Source organism: Gregarina niphandrodes (assembly GCF_000223845.1).
Source record: "Gregarina niphandrodes unplaced genomic scaffold scaffold00001, whole genome shotgun sequence".
In the NCBI taxonomy this organism is placed as follows: domain Eukaryota; phylum Apicomplexa; class Conoidasida; order Eugregarinorida; family Gregarinidae; genus Gregarina; species Gregarina niphandrodes.
In genome coordinates, this window is record NW_011645773.1 from 602,574 (window position 1) to 616,505 (window position 13,932).

At 56.0% G+C, this 13,932-nt stretch overlaps 8 protein-coding genes across 8 annotated transcripts; 5 read left to right on the top strand and 3 right to left on the bottom strand.

Moving 5' to 3' along the window:
• Positions 1-144: 144 nt before the first annotated feature.
• On the bottom strand, positions 145-1,032 carry GNI_008270 (putative transmembrane protein; the record flags this gene model as incomplete). The annotated part of the gene is made up of 1 exon (XM_011130402.1): positions 145-1,032. A coding segment is annotated over one exon (888 nt), but the record flags the coding sequence as incomplete, so codon positions are not given.
• A 4-nt stretch (positions 1,033-1,036) lies between these two features.
• On the bottom strand, positions 1,037-2,323 carry GNI_008280 (methyltransferase; the record flags this gene model as incomplete). The annotated part of the gene is made up of 1 exon (XM_011130403.1): positions 1,037-2,323. The coding sequence occupies one exon, from the start codon at positions 2,321-2,323 to the stop codon at positions 1,037-1,039; it is 1,287 nt and encodes a 428-aa protein (XP_011128705.1).
• Positions 2,324-2,718: 395 nt separating this feature from the next.
• On the top strand, positions 2,719-3,615 carry GNI_008290 (hypothetical protein; the record flags this gene model as incomplete). Its single annotated transcript, XM_011130404.1, has 1 exon — positions 2,719-3,615. One exon carries the CDS (start codon positions 2,719-2,721, stop codon positions 3,613-3,615), a length of 897 nt encoding a protein of 298 aa, XP_011128706.1.
• Positions 3,616-3,638: 23 nt separating this feature from the next.
• GNI_008300 (small GTPase family Rab subfamily protein) lies at positions 3,639-4,540 on the top strand (the record flags this gene model as incomplete). The annotated part of the gene is made up of 3 exons (XM_011130405.1): positions 3,639-3,681; positions 3,805-4,290; positions 4,368-4,540. 3 exons carry the CDS (start codon positions 3,639-3,641, stop codon positions 4,538-4,540), a joined length of 702 nt encoding a protein of 233 aa, XP_011128707.1.
• An 83-nt stretch (positions 4,541-4,623) lies between these two features.
• GNI_008310 (putative DEAD box ATP-dependent RNA helicase) lies at positions 4,624-6,730 on the top strand (the record flags this gene model as incomplete). Its single annotated transcript, XM_011130406.1, has 2 exons — positions 4,624-5,560; positions 5,649-6,730. 2 exons carry the CDS (start codon positions 4,624-4,626, stop codon positions 6,728-6,730), a joined length of 2,019 nt encoding a protein of 672 aa, XP_011128708.1.
• A 95-nt stretch (positions 6,731-6,825) lies between these two features.
• Positions 6,826-8,334, top strand: GNI_008320 (serine hydroxymethyltransferase; the record flags this gene model as incomplete). Its single annotated transcript, XM_011130407.1, has 3 exons — positions 6,826-6,873; positions 6,909-7,414; positions 7,524-8,334. 3 exons carry the CDS (start codon positions 6,826-6,828, stop codon positions 8,332-8,334), a joined length of 1,365 nt encoding a protein of 454 aa, XP_011128709.1.
• Positions 8,335-8,531: 197 nt separating this feature from the next.
• Positions 8,532-10,856, bottom strand: GNI_008330 (tRNA-dihydrouridine synthase; the record flags this gene model as incomplete). Its single annotated transcript, XM_011130408.1, has 1 exon — positions 8,532-10,856. The coding sequence occupies one exon, from the start codon at positions 10,854-10,856 to the stop codon at positions 8,532-8,534; it is 2,325 nt and encodes a 774-aa protein (XP_011128710.1).
• Positions 10,857-11,937: 1,081 nt separating this feature from the next.
• Positions 11,938-12,315, top strand: GNI_008340 (hypothetical protein; the record flags this gene model as incomplete). The annotated part of the gene is made up of 1 exon (XM_011130409.1): positions 11,938-12,315. The coding sequence occupies one exon, from the start codon at positions 11,938-11,940 to the stop codon at positions 12,313-12,315; it is 378 nt and encodes a 125-aa protein (XP_011128711.1).
• Between the last annotated feature and the right edge of the window lie 1,617 nt (positions 12,316-13,932).

Below are 13,932 nucleotides of genomic sequence, written 5' to 3' on the forward strand. Positions count from 1 at the left end.
CGAAACGCTGTCGTGTTTCGCCGACGGCAGTTGGGTCGCGGGGGCCACAATAAACGTGGTTTGACTTGGGACTCGTGGCTCTGTGGTCAAGGGATGCGTGGGAGGGGCGGTCGTAGGAGATGCGGCCGTGGGATGTTTGGCGACGAGATGAGTGGTCACGGGACGCGTGGACATCACGATCGAAGTCTTCATGTGAGTAGTGGATGGGGGAGGTGTAGCGTTTGCTAGGAGATGGGGTGGCGCGAGTCCAGCAGCTGTGCCATCGGAAATGGTGGTGGGGAAGGGGGTGGTGGTGGGGAAGGGGGTGGTGGTGGGGAAGGGGGTGGTGGTGGGGTTGAAGATGTTTTGTTCGATGGCCTCGACTTCCTTCTCGACCCGCGTGGCGAGGATCCAGAGACAAGTGGCGAAGAAGAGCAGGAAGCCGGCGAGGGCAAGGCCGTGGGCCACAGCGACCCAGATGCGTAGTTTTTCTGGTCGTTGAACACTGAGGGTATAACCCATGAGGAGGGCAGCCCCCAGGAGTAGACTCCAGCCACCTTGGTTGGGGAAAAGTCGGATAGCTGCGGTGGCAATGAACATTAGGGTGAGAGTGGCGGTGCCAAGTCTTGATGCCGTTCTGAATGTCCGGACGAGAGTTCGAAGGACGAGGCCACCTGGACTCTGGTGTACAAGCGCGTCTAGGGAGGTGGGGTAGTCTCTTGAAGCGGCGCAACGCAACACGGCGTCGGAACCCTGCCGGGCCAAGTAGTATCCCGCAACACAGACAATTACTCCGAAGCTTGGACCGCCTACACGGGCTAGATATGGCGCTACGAACAGACCGAGTCCGAGGAACCCTTTCGACAGGTGCCATGCGACGGTGGGAGCCGAACAATGTTTGCCTGGTCTGCTTGAGTCTGTAGGTAGATGGCCACCTGAGCCATTCTCCAACAAAGGTCGGTCCAATGACCGGTCCAACAACGAGTCGGCTCGACCACGGTCCCCCGGCACTCCCAAAATCAACCTCAATTGGTGATCATCTTCACAAATCATAGTTTTAGACAAAAACTTTATATTGGGCTTCAACAACAATCAGGTTAGGTTCATTATGGCCTTGTGTGGAGTTAGGCTCAAAGAATACATCCAACATATCGTATTTAGCCAAGTTGCCTACGTGCGTGAGTCGGGAGGTTTCTCTAGTGACCTTGAACCCGTACTCACTCAAGAGAGTCTCGACACTCTGAATGCCCGTAATGAATGGGGTACCAGCCACTTGGTTGAGGTCTTGTTCTAGCTTCCACAACCAGGACTCATGTTCCCCCTCTTTCAACAATGTACTGCAAGCAGGCATGTAATCAAACAACAGGAAGATAGTCGGACTCCCTGCTTCCTGCATCGCGGGCACATCTTCACTTAGACAGCCCGTAGAGTCGGCGGAGACTGGGGAACCCTCATTGGGTCTCATAGCGGAACTCGGTTCCACCAAACGCTCAACCGTCGAGGAATCGGCAACAGAGGCATCGGTAACAGAGGCATCGGCAACAGAGGCATCGGCAACGGAGGCATCCGTAGCGGCAGCTGATGAGGGCTGAACCAATGAGGGTTGAGCCGACGAGGGCTTGGAAGGAGACATTATACTGGACTGGTGCGCAAGAGATCCTTTCGAGAAGATGTTCTGAATCTCCTGTAAAGTACTCTTGATCGATTTCATATCCAGATAGTATGTTACTCCTTCCCAAAGAATCGCAACGGACTGTGTCGGGTCTAGTCCAGCCTGCAGCAGGACTGTCCTCACAGACTGTTTATCAAAATCACAAGGAACAAATATGACACCTTCTGTATAGTACTGGTACTCGACTTCGGTCATCGACTCCTTCATCATGCGTATTTTACGCTGCTGGACGTCGGCCAAGTCCAATTCGAAGGCTTTAACGTATCGCTCTTTCGTTATTCGGAGTTGGCGAGTCCGGTATGCTGAGCAGTCATAACCTGACCCTAGGATCACCAACTGATTCACAGAGTCGTTGAGAATTGCTTCCTGAACAAATGATGCAGAGCGGACTGCCCTACCGTAATATGTTACGAACAACGGCCTTAGTGGGGGCGGTAGTACTCTGAAACCAAACATCCTAACCAACCAGTACACCGCTTTGTACTGTATCTCTAGGAAGTACCAAGCCAAATCGCGCTCTGCCGGGTCGAACCTAATATCGCTCGGCAGCAGAGTGTACAAAATCCTCATAAACAAGCACAGGTTCGCGTTCGTATCTTGTAGTCCAGAGATAAAGGTAAGCCGTCTGACATACTCACCTAGTATCGGGATGTAGAGGACCTTAATGGCCATTTTAACGTACGTAGCACAGAAGCTCATCCAGATCAAATCAAAAGTCACCGCTAAAAACGAAGCGTCGGTCTTACACGGCGCACTGTGACAGTGGTTCGAGCATTCTGTGAAGGAGGCGACCATGGTACGGACGGAATTCGATTCCAACGGAGTTGGATGCAGTTTAGCTCAAAATTAAAAAAAAAGAGACGTCTTGCACACACGTTCGATAACTTTTATTTGGCGCGTTTCCGACAGATCTTGGGTGTTTCCTACATATCATGCAAGCACTCGCTGTTCTGCTACTGATTGGTTCGGCTAATGCTGGCGTCAGGGAGGAGGAGCAGTTTATTCTTCCCAACTACAACCAGCTGAGGCCCTCATTTCAGTTTCCGTCGGTCCAATTCCCTCCCATGATGGAAGACATGTTATCTGATCTTGGCGGCTGGTTCCCACGCGCCCCGTTCAGCCCATTCCCCTCCATGTTTGACTTCAACCCAGACATATGGATCAAGTCGTTCATGCCTAACCTCAGCTCGTTAATTCCGCAAATCAGTCTAAGCGACGACTGCGTGGTGACGGTGACTCTGGGCGACATGAACATAAACGATACCGACATCAAGGTGTACACAAGCGAGAGGGACATCGAGCTGCACGTGTCTACTGTGAATATTCGAGAATGGAGAGCCCCGTCAGATAGTGATGTACAGGATAGTGAGGACGACGATAGTACTTTGTCCCCGACACCACGAGGGCCCGATGGCACCGATAACGCTTTGTCTCGGGAGAACGCCTTAACCGGAGGCAGTTTTTCGGAGGCAAGCAAGATGAAGCGTCTGCGAGGCTTCGGCGAGATGTCCAGCTCTACAACCATTAGGAAAATCCCTGCGCCACCCCAATGTGACATTTTGAACGAAGAGGCCAGGGCTACCGTCGACACGGCGAGCAATAGCTTATTAATCAAGTTCCCGCTGAAACCAGGCGCTGTTGTGCCTACTCCAGGCATGAATGGGGCAGCAAACGAAGTTGTTGCAAATGGAAATGGCGTTGCCCAAGCCAACGGCTTGAGCGGAGGCAGTAGAATGAACCAAGACGGGGCTAATGTAGCCCCTGGCTTGCCCGACCAGGGGGCGGACGGCCGGGGACCGGCTGCTGATGTTGGGGCCGGGGCGGACAAGATGCTACAGAACGTGGATTTATCGTCACTAATGAACCAGTCGCCTGAGGCGGAGAAGAAGAGTTGGTGGTTCGGGCTCTTTAATCAGAAAGAGCAGAAGAGAACGGTTCCCATAGTTAACAGGGAGGAATTTTAGATACCTGTTTTTAAGAGATTAAAATGTCATTGGCAGCCACCGATGACTACGATCATCTTTATAAGAGTGCGTAAAACCACCCACACCTACAGTGCATCTTGGCCCCTGACCCGTGTGGGCCCAGTCCAGCTGAGTACGGCAGGTGGAGTAGGGTGGACGATGCGGTGACAAAGAGTGTGTTCGTTGTAGTTATATTGGTAGGAGACCCGAGCGTGGGGAAAACGCACTTATTGGCTCGGTATACACGGAACTCGCTGCCGAAGAACCCGGGGCCGACTTTAGGAGTGGAATTGGCTACTCACACAGTGCCCTTGGCTGGCGGCGGCACCGTCAAGGCACAGATTTGGGACACGGCTGGCCAGGAACGGTACAAGTCGATTACGGCGGCGCACTTCCGGCGAGCGGCAGGGGCCGTGATTGTGTACAGCGTGACGCGGCGACAGACCTTCGTGAACGCGTCCAAGTGGCTAGCCGACGTGGTACAGCATGCGGGCCGTAACGTAGTCATGCTGCTCGTCGGCAACCAAGTGGACTTGGCTGAAGGATCCCCGGAGGACCGGCAAGTCTCCACGGAAGAGGCAGCCGAATGGGCCAAAAAGAGCGGGCTCATGTTCCTCGAAACCTCCGCGGTCACCGGCTACAACGTCAAGAAGATGTTTGAACTCATTCTTCAAGGTGTGCGCTCGCTAGCACACGAGTGGTATACCCGTGGTATACATGCGCACGGGCACAGACCATGTTGTGTTTTTTAGAGATATATGACCGGGAGCACAAGGTTATATGTGAAGGCGACTCTTCGGCGCAATACGCCATTCCGCGGGCGGCCATTTACACGAAGGCCGGTCCTGCAAACCAAGTCTTCACGCTCAGTGACGCCATTGAGGTGGCGGAGCCGGAGGGCTCCCAGTCCTGTTGCCGACACTAGGCCTTGGCAGCCTTTGCGGCTGGCAGCCTTTGTGCTGACACCTTTGCCGTGTTTGCAGCAGATCGATCGTTTTGTTTGTAAAAATGTATGGCCCAGAAAACCAGGAGGGCGATTCTCCGGAGCAGCAGCTGCTGCCACCTCCCCCCCCGCGGTACTTAGACGAGATCCCCGCGCCCAGCCAGGCACACTACGCCTCATCCCGAAGTGGTCCGCCGCCCCCTCGAGGAGGTCGCCGAGGCAGCGCATATGACTCCCCTGTTGCCCGCCACGATCGCGGCGGATTCGGCGGCGCAGCAGATTATCGGTACCGCGCCGATTCCATCACTAGCAGGGACAACGACTTTGAGCTAGGTCGCGAGCCTGGTCCATATTATGATGACCGCTCTGTCCAGCCGTTCCCCCGGGGCGGCTTGGGCCGTAGCGTGCCTCCGCGGCCGTTGGCGAACTTTCGGAAGATCTTTTACGAGGAGAGTGCGGCCGTGAAGAACATGTCCGAAGAGGATGCGGCGCAGCTCCGTAAGGAGCTAGACATTTCTATGGTGTGTGGTCCGTCTGGGATTAAGCCGTTGCCTTGCTTCGAGGATGCGGGCTTTCCCAAGGAAATTGAGGAGAAATTGTACGCCGCCGGATTCAAGCATCCCTCTCCCATTCAGGCTCAGGCCTGGCCTATCTTGCTCCTGGGTCGCGATTTTATCGGCATAGCAGAGACGGGTAGTGGTAAAACACTTGCATTCCTCTTGCCAGCCGTTATTCATATTCAAGACCAACCAGCAGTTGGATTCAATGAAGGGCCAATTGCTTTGGTCCTGGCTCCAACCCGGGAGCTGGTAGAACAGATCAAGACGGAGGCACACCGATTCGCTGGCTCTCTCAAAACGGGAGTCGCCTACGGCGGCGCCCCGCGCCGAGGACAGCTGAGAAGCATTCGTGACGGACTAGATACCATGATCGCCTGTCCCGGACGCCTCATCGACTTTGTGGAAAGAGGCGAGCTGTTTCTGAACCGAGTCACCTATCTAGGTACGTAGCACCGGTTTCTGCGCGCTAAAACGTGTGTGCGAACGGGTGTGAGAACGTATGTGCGCATTCGAAAATTATTGTTTTGTAGTTCTAGATGAGGCGGATCGCATGTTGGATATGGGGTTTGAGCCTCAAATCCGAACGATAGTGAAGGACATCAGGCCTGATCGTCAAACGTTGATGTTTTCGGCAACGTGGCCGAAGGAAGTGAAGGCGCTTGCGCGTGATTTGTGTACCGAGGATCCGGTCCACGTTTCAATCGGGTCACCTGACTTGAAGGCGAATCATAGCGTGACCCAAATTGTGCAGGTAGTTAACTCGTTGGAGGATCGTCATCAGCAGGTAATGGACTTGCTTACTAGACTGACTCAGGATGATCCGCATCAGCGCATCCTGATATTTACAGAGACAAAGCGTGGTTGTGACGTTTTGACGAGACAGCTGAAAGCGACGGGGCTGCAGGCTTTGTGTATTCATGGCGATAAAGAGCAACGCGAGAGGATGTATGTTCTGCAGGAATTCAGAAGCGGTTCTCACCCGATTCTGGTCGCCACGGACGTTGCGTCAAGAGGTCTAGATATTAAGAATGTGATGGTAGTTATTAATTACGACATGCCCAACCAGGTGGAGGATTATGTACATCGGATTGGCCGCACTGGCAGAGCCGGAGCGAAGGGCATCTCGTATTCCTTTATTAGCGAGGATAAGGCGCGGCTTGCCTCGGACTTGATAAAAATATTGGAGGAGGCAAATCAGGCCGTTCCTCCGGAGCTTAGAGACCTCACTATGAAAGGCGGTAAACAGTCGTCAAAGTACGGCGCGGCCAGAAGATATGGTGGCGCAGGAGGATTTCCCTCCAGATTTGGCGGTGCCCGAGGCGGCGGTAACTACGGCTATTCTAGCGGAAACTATGGTGGGGGTGCTTATGCGCCCGGCCGCGGCGGAGGATACCGCCCTACCTCCGCCGGCGGCTATCACGGCGTAACTGGCTACAATCATGGCGGGGCTGGCGGCTACGGTCACGGTGGAGGTGGCCATAGTCATGGCGGGTCTGGCTACGGCGGAGCTGGCTACAGCCATGGCGGATCTGGCTACAACCACGGCGGCGCCGGAATAACTGCACAAAGCGCTTATTCTGGTGGTGGTTATAGCATGGGAATCTATAGGTGACCTTCCACAGATGTAGTTAGTTAACTCAGTTTGCGGGCGTGGTCAAGAAATTGATTCACAGATTTTTGTTGCCAAACAGCACACGCGTGTGCAACATGCTAACATCAACGGCCATTAATGCCCCCACCAACACTGTCGCCAGAGTAAGCGGGAGTGGCGCCCGATATCGTGTTTACAGGTCTCAGAGAGCCTCTCGACGTTTGATCCGGCCCTCTTTTCGATCATTCAAGCGGAGCGCATCAACCAAAACCGATGCTGCTCTCTGATTGCTTCAGAGAACTATACTCCCAAGTATTGTAACGATGCCTTGAGTAGTTGTCTGTCGATGAAGTATAGTGAGGGGTACCCCGGAGACCGGTACTACGCTGGAAACCAGTTCATAGACCAGATTGAGAGATTATGCCAAAATCGCGCGTTGGAGGCTTTCAATCTGGACAAGAAGGTCTGGGGAGTGAACGTCCAATCTCTGTCTGGAACTCCGGCTAATTTTGCTGTGTATACCGCATTACTAAGTCCGGGGTCCCGGATTCTGTACCTCGATTTGCCGCATGGGGGACATTTATCCCATGGGTTTGGCCAGGGACGAGTGAGCGCCACTGGACGCTATTTCGACTGCGCGCCATATGCGCTCGATCCGAAGACGGAGCTAATCGATTACGACGTGCTCGCGAAAAAAGCGAAAGAGTAAGCCCGTCCGAAATCTATACTCGTCAGGGTACTGGTGACCCGAGCACTGACTCGATAGCGTCATTACTCGACAGAGTCATCCCAGCTTGATCCTTATTATCGTTAGGTTTAAGCCTCATTTGATTGTTGCGGGGTACTCGGCTTATCCTAGACTTTTGGACTATGCCCGGTTCCGCGAGATAGCGGACTCCGTGGGTGCAATTTTGCACGCGGATATCGCCCACATTGCAGGTATGATGAGTGCGGGCATCATTCCATCAGCCTTTCCCTATTGTGACGTGGTGACGACAACAACCCATAAGACTCTGAGAGGGCCCCGGGGAGCACTTATCTTTACGAGGAAGCCTTTGGACAAAGCTGTGGACAAGGCTGTTTTCCCTGGTTGCCAAGGCGGCCCTCATAATCACACCATTGCGGCCATTGCTGCCGCTATGAAAGCTTGTAAGGACCCGGAGTTTGTGCAGTACCAGAAGCTGGTGCTTAGCAATGCTCAAGCTCTAGCCGAGACTTTGCGAACCCGACAACTCAGACTCGTAACCGGTGGAACCGACAACCACTTACTGCTAGCTGATCTCGGGAACAAGGGCGTCAGCGGCAACCAAGCCGAAAAGGCTCTGGAGACTGTCCACATTATCACGAATAAGAATAGCACACTTCGAGACAAGGGTGCCAAAAATCCCAACGGTCTTCGAATCGGAACGCCGGCCATGACCACCAGAGGCATGGAGGAGAAAGGCTTCAAGACAATCGGCAACTTACTCTGCGATGCACTCGAAGTCTCAGCCAAGTACTCGGGAAGCAAACTCCCCAAATTCGTCGAGAAATGCCAGAACGACCCGACTTTGCTGCGCATCAGACAGGAGGTGACCAACCTGCTCCACCACTTCCCAAACGTCAAATCCACTCTGTGGCAGTAGCGGTATCTGCCCCACCCCAGAGTTGATTCTGTGCCAGGTGGCGTTCATTGGATAGGAGACGTCGGTTGTCAGTCGAAAAAGCTGGGGAAAAAAATTCGTTACTCGAGTCCGCCGGCTGGCCTGAATCCGGTGGCGTCCACCCTCGGGTCAGTCGGTTCCCACCATCAGGCCAGTCGCCTTGGGGTCAGTGAGCCAGGTTAATCGGCCCAGGCGCTAGATTTGTGTTTGGGTATGAAGGTGAAATCTTCGGGTACTTTACCGAGCAGCATTTCGGAGATTTGGATCCAGTGGTCGGCGGAAGGCTTGCCGAGAAGTGTTTCCAAGTCGTTGCGCCCGACAAACGGGGGTGGTCTGGAGTTGAGAGGGACGAAGGGTCGTTCCAGTATGCCGACGGGTATGTAGCGATGGAAGAAGCTGAGTTCTTCGAGTAGGAAGCGGCGTGTGTTCTCGACGCCGCGTCGGTCACTTCCCCAGTGTTCGAGTCCGTATTGGCAGAAGGTCTTGAGAAGTTCGAAACGTTCTTGGCTAGGTAGGTCGATTCGGCGTTGTTCCTTGATCTCCTGGAAGATCCAGGGTTTGATGAGTGCGCCGCGTCCGATCATTACGCTGTCCACGGAAGGCGCCAGCCGGTTGTATTGTTCGAAATCGAAGATGTCACCATTGCCCACAAACAGTGGTGACGGCGTCGCCACTCCGGCACCAGCCTCTGAGTGGAGGGCGCCGGAGCCTGAGTACATGGCGACAACTTCGGGTGTGAGGAGGGTGGACGCTTCGTCAGCGAAGGGATTTTCCTTGAGGGGGTTGTTGATGTCGTGAAGGTAGTCAGTGTAGGTTTTGCAGCGCGCGACGTAGTCCCAGTCTGCGTATCGGTTGTAGCGCTGTTTGGCGGTGCGGCCATGGAGTGCAAAGCCGGCGATGCCCGTGGCGGGGTCAAGAAGGGGGGCGAGGAGTTTGTGCAGGACTTGGTCGCGGCTGGTCAAGTAGCCGGTGCGTGTCTTGACGGTGAGGGGGATATGGGAAGGGAGTGAGTGAGCCATGGCTCGGCATATGTCGAGGAGGCGAGTGTGTTTGCTGAGGAGCACACACCCACTGCCGCGTGTCTGCATGCCATCGATGGGACAGCCGACGTTCAAGTCAACCCAGTCGCAACTGATGTCGGCCTCAGAGATGAGACGACAGGCTCGCTGCAGTGGCTCGACATAGCCGCCCGCTAACTGAACCCCAAACAACTTTTCGGACGCATGTCGCTTCAGCATCGCCAGTTCGCCGAATCGCAACTGGCACACACTCGTCGCCAACACCATCTCACTCGACGTCGCCTCACACCCCTGCGCCACACACAAACGACGAAACGGCAGGTTCCCTACTGTTGTCAGCGGAGCCAACATCAACTTGCCTCCCAACTTCTGTTTCAACACCGCCCGGTTCGCCCGCACGTTGCCACCCAAGTCGTCCCCCGGCGCCTCACTCGTCTTGTGTGGTATATCCGACGACGTATTGGTCGGCGTATCCGCCGACGTGTCTGTGGCAGCCGTCGAGTGCGGGACGGCAGGCTTCCCTGTCTGCTTTTTGTTCAGACCCGCCCGCTTGGACGCCGCAATAATAGTGTGCGAGTGGTTCTCGTACCGTTTCTCGCTTAACCGTAAGTCTTCCACCGTCACCGGCCGCCCCCCGAGGAGATTGATACCAGTCACGGGGTCGCAGTGACTCAGCGCGTCCGCTTCGCAACCGATACCGTACGGGCAAGGCAGACACGCCTTCTGGAACGGGCAGCAGGCCAGAGCAGCACCAACTACGGGCGCAGCACTCACCGCAAGCTCTGCACTGACCGCAGGCTCTGCACCGACCGCAGGTTCTGCATTGACCGTTGTGTCTGCTGGTGCTGACCCCGAGACAGGTTCGGACCCTGGCGCGGTGTCAACCTCCGGCAAGGTCCCAACCGTCGGCGCGGACTGGGCAGCCTTCAACTCCCCAAGACGCTTCTCCAGGTCGTGCGACCGTTTGCAGCCTGGGCAGTTGCCGGCTCCGGCGAAGTTGGGACAAATTTGGTTCATGCCGGCTCGTCTGACCGACTCAATGTTGATCTTGCGCTGCTTGTTCTGACCGCGGGGCTTCTGGTTCTGCCTTCGTGTTTCAGCACGCACCTCACCACCTTCTGCATCGCCAGGCGCCGACGTGTCCTCAAGTGCTCTTTTGTTCGAGTATTCACACGACTCCAGACTGCCGACTCCAGTTGACGGCTCCAGTTGTCCTTTGTCTAGGGTATTAGCATCTGCAGAGACGCCAGCACATGAGGCTGTGGAAGGATCATCCCGCGCCTTCGGCTCTTCTTGTGGCTTCGGCTCTTCTTGCGGCTTCGGCTCTTCTTGTGGCTTCGGCTCTTCTTGAGTCCTCTCCGACGCTAATGCCGTCACATACGGTTTGAAGCTGTCGGTATTCAGCACAAATTCCGGCTTTATAGGTGCCCAGCCCGCAGACGTGCACGCTTCGACATAAGCGTCCACTTTGCTGTCAGGGAGCATGATGCCCTGGAAGTGTAATTATTAAAGCCGGGGTTCCCATGGATCAGTTGCACAAGTTCTTGTTGTCAGTGGCGAAGGAGACCTTTACCAACAGTGATCACCCGAGTACTTACACACCCCTTCGTGCACTGCGTTGAACCCAGTGCGTTTGCAGGCATATCCCAAGTTCGTTTTAGATGAGACTCCGAACTTCATTCACAGGCTAGTTGTTGCGACAAGTAGATTAGAGGCGGAGAGAGAGCCGGAATCCGAAGAGACGGGTCTGCGCCTGGCCCAGACACTTTCCCATGACTGTAAGAAGTGCTTCCCCCTAGGTGTATCTCTAGCTATACTCCCTAGGCATACCTCTCAGATATGACCCCTTGGTCGACCCTCCGGTATGTCCCCTTGATGACACTGGTCTTTGCAGTGGGTGATCTACCGATCGTGAGGGAAACATTAACAAGGATCTTGGATTCACCTTTGCTACAACGAAAACCTGAGCTATTGCGACTCATCCAAACCTTGAGTGCGGTCTTACCGCCCGATCCCCCTCCCCCCATATGCAACAGATCATGTGAAGATATAGAACGTGACGAAAACGTCGGCCGCGAATGTACTGGGCGTATAGATAGGACCAAACCGAGCCCAGACAGACCTCTAGCAGACCGTCGTCTAGCGGATTCGCTTCCAATACCGACAGAGAGTGCAGCAGAACTGCTTGGAAACCTCGACCCCCGAGACCGACCTAATCGCCATCGGCTAGCGCCTGGGACGCACCGGGAAGATGACCCTCTTTCTGAAGGTTACGACGTAGGAAGTCCAAGAGCGACCCCGGGACCTGAACGATCGAGTCAGAGCAATGCGAGGGCGGAGACTTCCAGTTCTGCCATTGGAGGCGCGCAAGTGATGAATGTAGGTCCGACGATCATGAACAATATCACCATCTCGGTGGCAGAACGAAGGTTTCGAGGCGCGTCAGGTGGTACAGCAGGCCAACGCCCGGCCTCCAGGGCTGGAGACTCTCGGGCAGGTCCTGCGGCTTCGGTGGATTCTGAAGACGGTCGAGGAAGCCTAGACGGATTCGCGACCTGGGAATGCCATGAAGGCGTCTCCGATGGACGTGGACCTGGGAATCGGGATGACCTTGCAGCTGGTCGGGCACGTCGAGACCGTCCTGGAAGCCGGGGAGATCCCGGGGGACGAGACCATCCTACGGGCCGAGGTGAACCTGCGCATTACGATGGTCCCGGAGGCCGAGCTGACCGAGGAGGTGGAGGGGGTCCTGGAGGCCCACATGGCCGAGGCGATCCCGAAAGAGCGGACAGTCTTCCGGATCCAGATAGGATTGGGGAGCCAGATGGTCCTGGGCGTCACAACGGTCCTGGGCATCGAGACCCGACGAACCGAGATGGTTGGGGCGGCTGGCAAGGTCCCGATGATCCGAGTAATCTTGGGCGTGATCTTGGGCCGAACCTAGGGCCCTTGGAAGGTGGTAACGGCCGAAGCGTTCCTGGGGGTCGAGGTGGACCCGGAGACCGAGCTGGCCATGGAGATCGAGACGGTCCCGGAGGCGGAAAGGAGATCGGTGGACGAAACAGTCTTGGGGATCCGGGGCGTCGAGGCCCCACGAACCGAGATGGTTTGAATGGCTGGCATGATCTTGGGCCGAGTTTAGGGCCCTTGGAAGGTGGTAAATGTCGAGACGCTGTTGGGAGTCGAGGTGGACCCGGGGGCCAAGCTGGCCATGGAGGTCAAGATGGTCCTAGAGGGGGAAAGGATATCGGTGGACGAGATAATCTTAGGGATCGAGATGATCTTGGGGATCGAGATGGTCCTCGGGGTCGCAGTGGTCCCGGGCGTCGAGACCCCACGAACCGAGATGGTTTGGGTGGCTGGCAAGGTCCTAATGACCGGAGTGATCTTGGTCACGATCTTGGGCCGAACCTAGGGCCCTTGGAAGGTGGTAAAGGCGGAGACGTTCCTGGGGGTGGAGGCGGACCCGGAGACCGAGTTGGCCATGGAGGTCGAGACGGTCCCGGAGGTGGAAAGGAGATCGGTGGACGAAACAGTCTTGGGGATCCAGGTGGTCTTGAGGATCGAGATGGTCCTCGTGGGCCCGGTGGTCCGGGGCGTCGAGACCCCACGAACCGAGATGGTTTGAATGGCTGGCATGATCTTGGGCCGAGCTTAGGGCCCTTGGAAGGTGGTAAAGGTCGAGACGCTGTTGGGGGTCGAGGTGGACCCGGGGGCCGGGCTGGTCATGGAGGTCGAGACGACAATCTTAGGGATCCAGATGGTCTTGAGGATCGAGGTGGTCCTCGGGGTCGCAGTGGTCCCGGGCGTCGAGACCCCACGAACCGAGATGGTTTGGGTGGCCGGCAACGTCCTGATGACCGGAGTAATCTTGGGCCCCATCTTGGGTCGAGCCTAGGGTCCTTGGAAGGTGGTAAAGGCGGAGACGTTCCTGGGGGTCGACGTGGACCCGGGGGCCGAGCTGGTCATGGAGGTCGAGACGACAATCTTAGGGACCCAGGTGGTCTTGAGGATCCAGATGGTCTTCGGGGTCGCAGTGGTCCCGGGCGTCGAGACCCCAAGAACCGAGATGGTTTGGGTGGCTGGCAAGGTCCTGATGACCGGAGTGATCCTGGGCCCGATCTTGCGTCGAGCCTAGGGTCCTTGGAAGGCGGCAAAGGCGGAGACGTTCCTGGCGGTCGAGGTGGACCCGGGGGCCGAGCTGGTCATGGAAGTCGAGACGACAATCTTAGGGATCCAGGTGGTCTTGAGGATCGAGGTGGTCTTGAGGATCGAGGTGGTCCTCGGGGTCGCAGTGGTCCCGGCCGTCGAGACCCCACGAACCGAGATGGTTGGGGTGGCTGGCAAGGTCCTGATGACCGGAGTGATCTTGGGCACGACCTTGGGTCGAGCCTAGGGTCCTTGGAAGGTGGTAAAGGCGGAGACGTTCCGGGGGGTCGAGGTGGACCCGAAGGCCGAGCTGGCCATGGAGGCCGAGATGGTCCCGGAGGGGGAAAGGATATCGGTGGACGAGATAATCTTAGGGATCCAGATGATCTTGGGGATCGAGATGGTCCTCGTG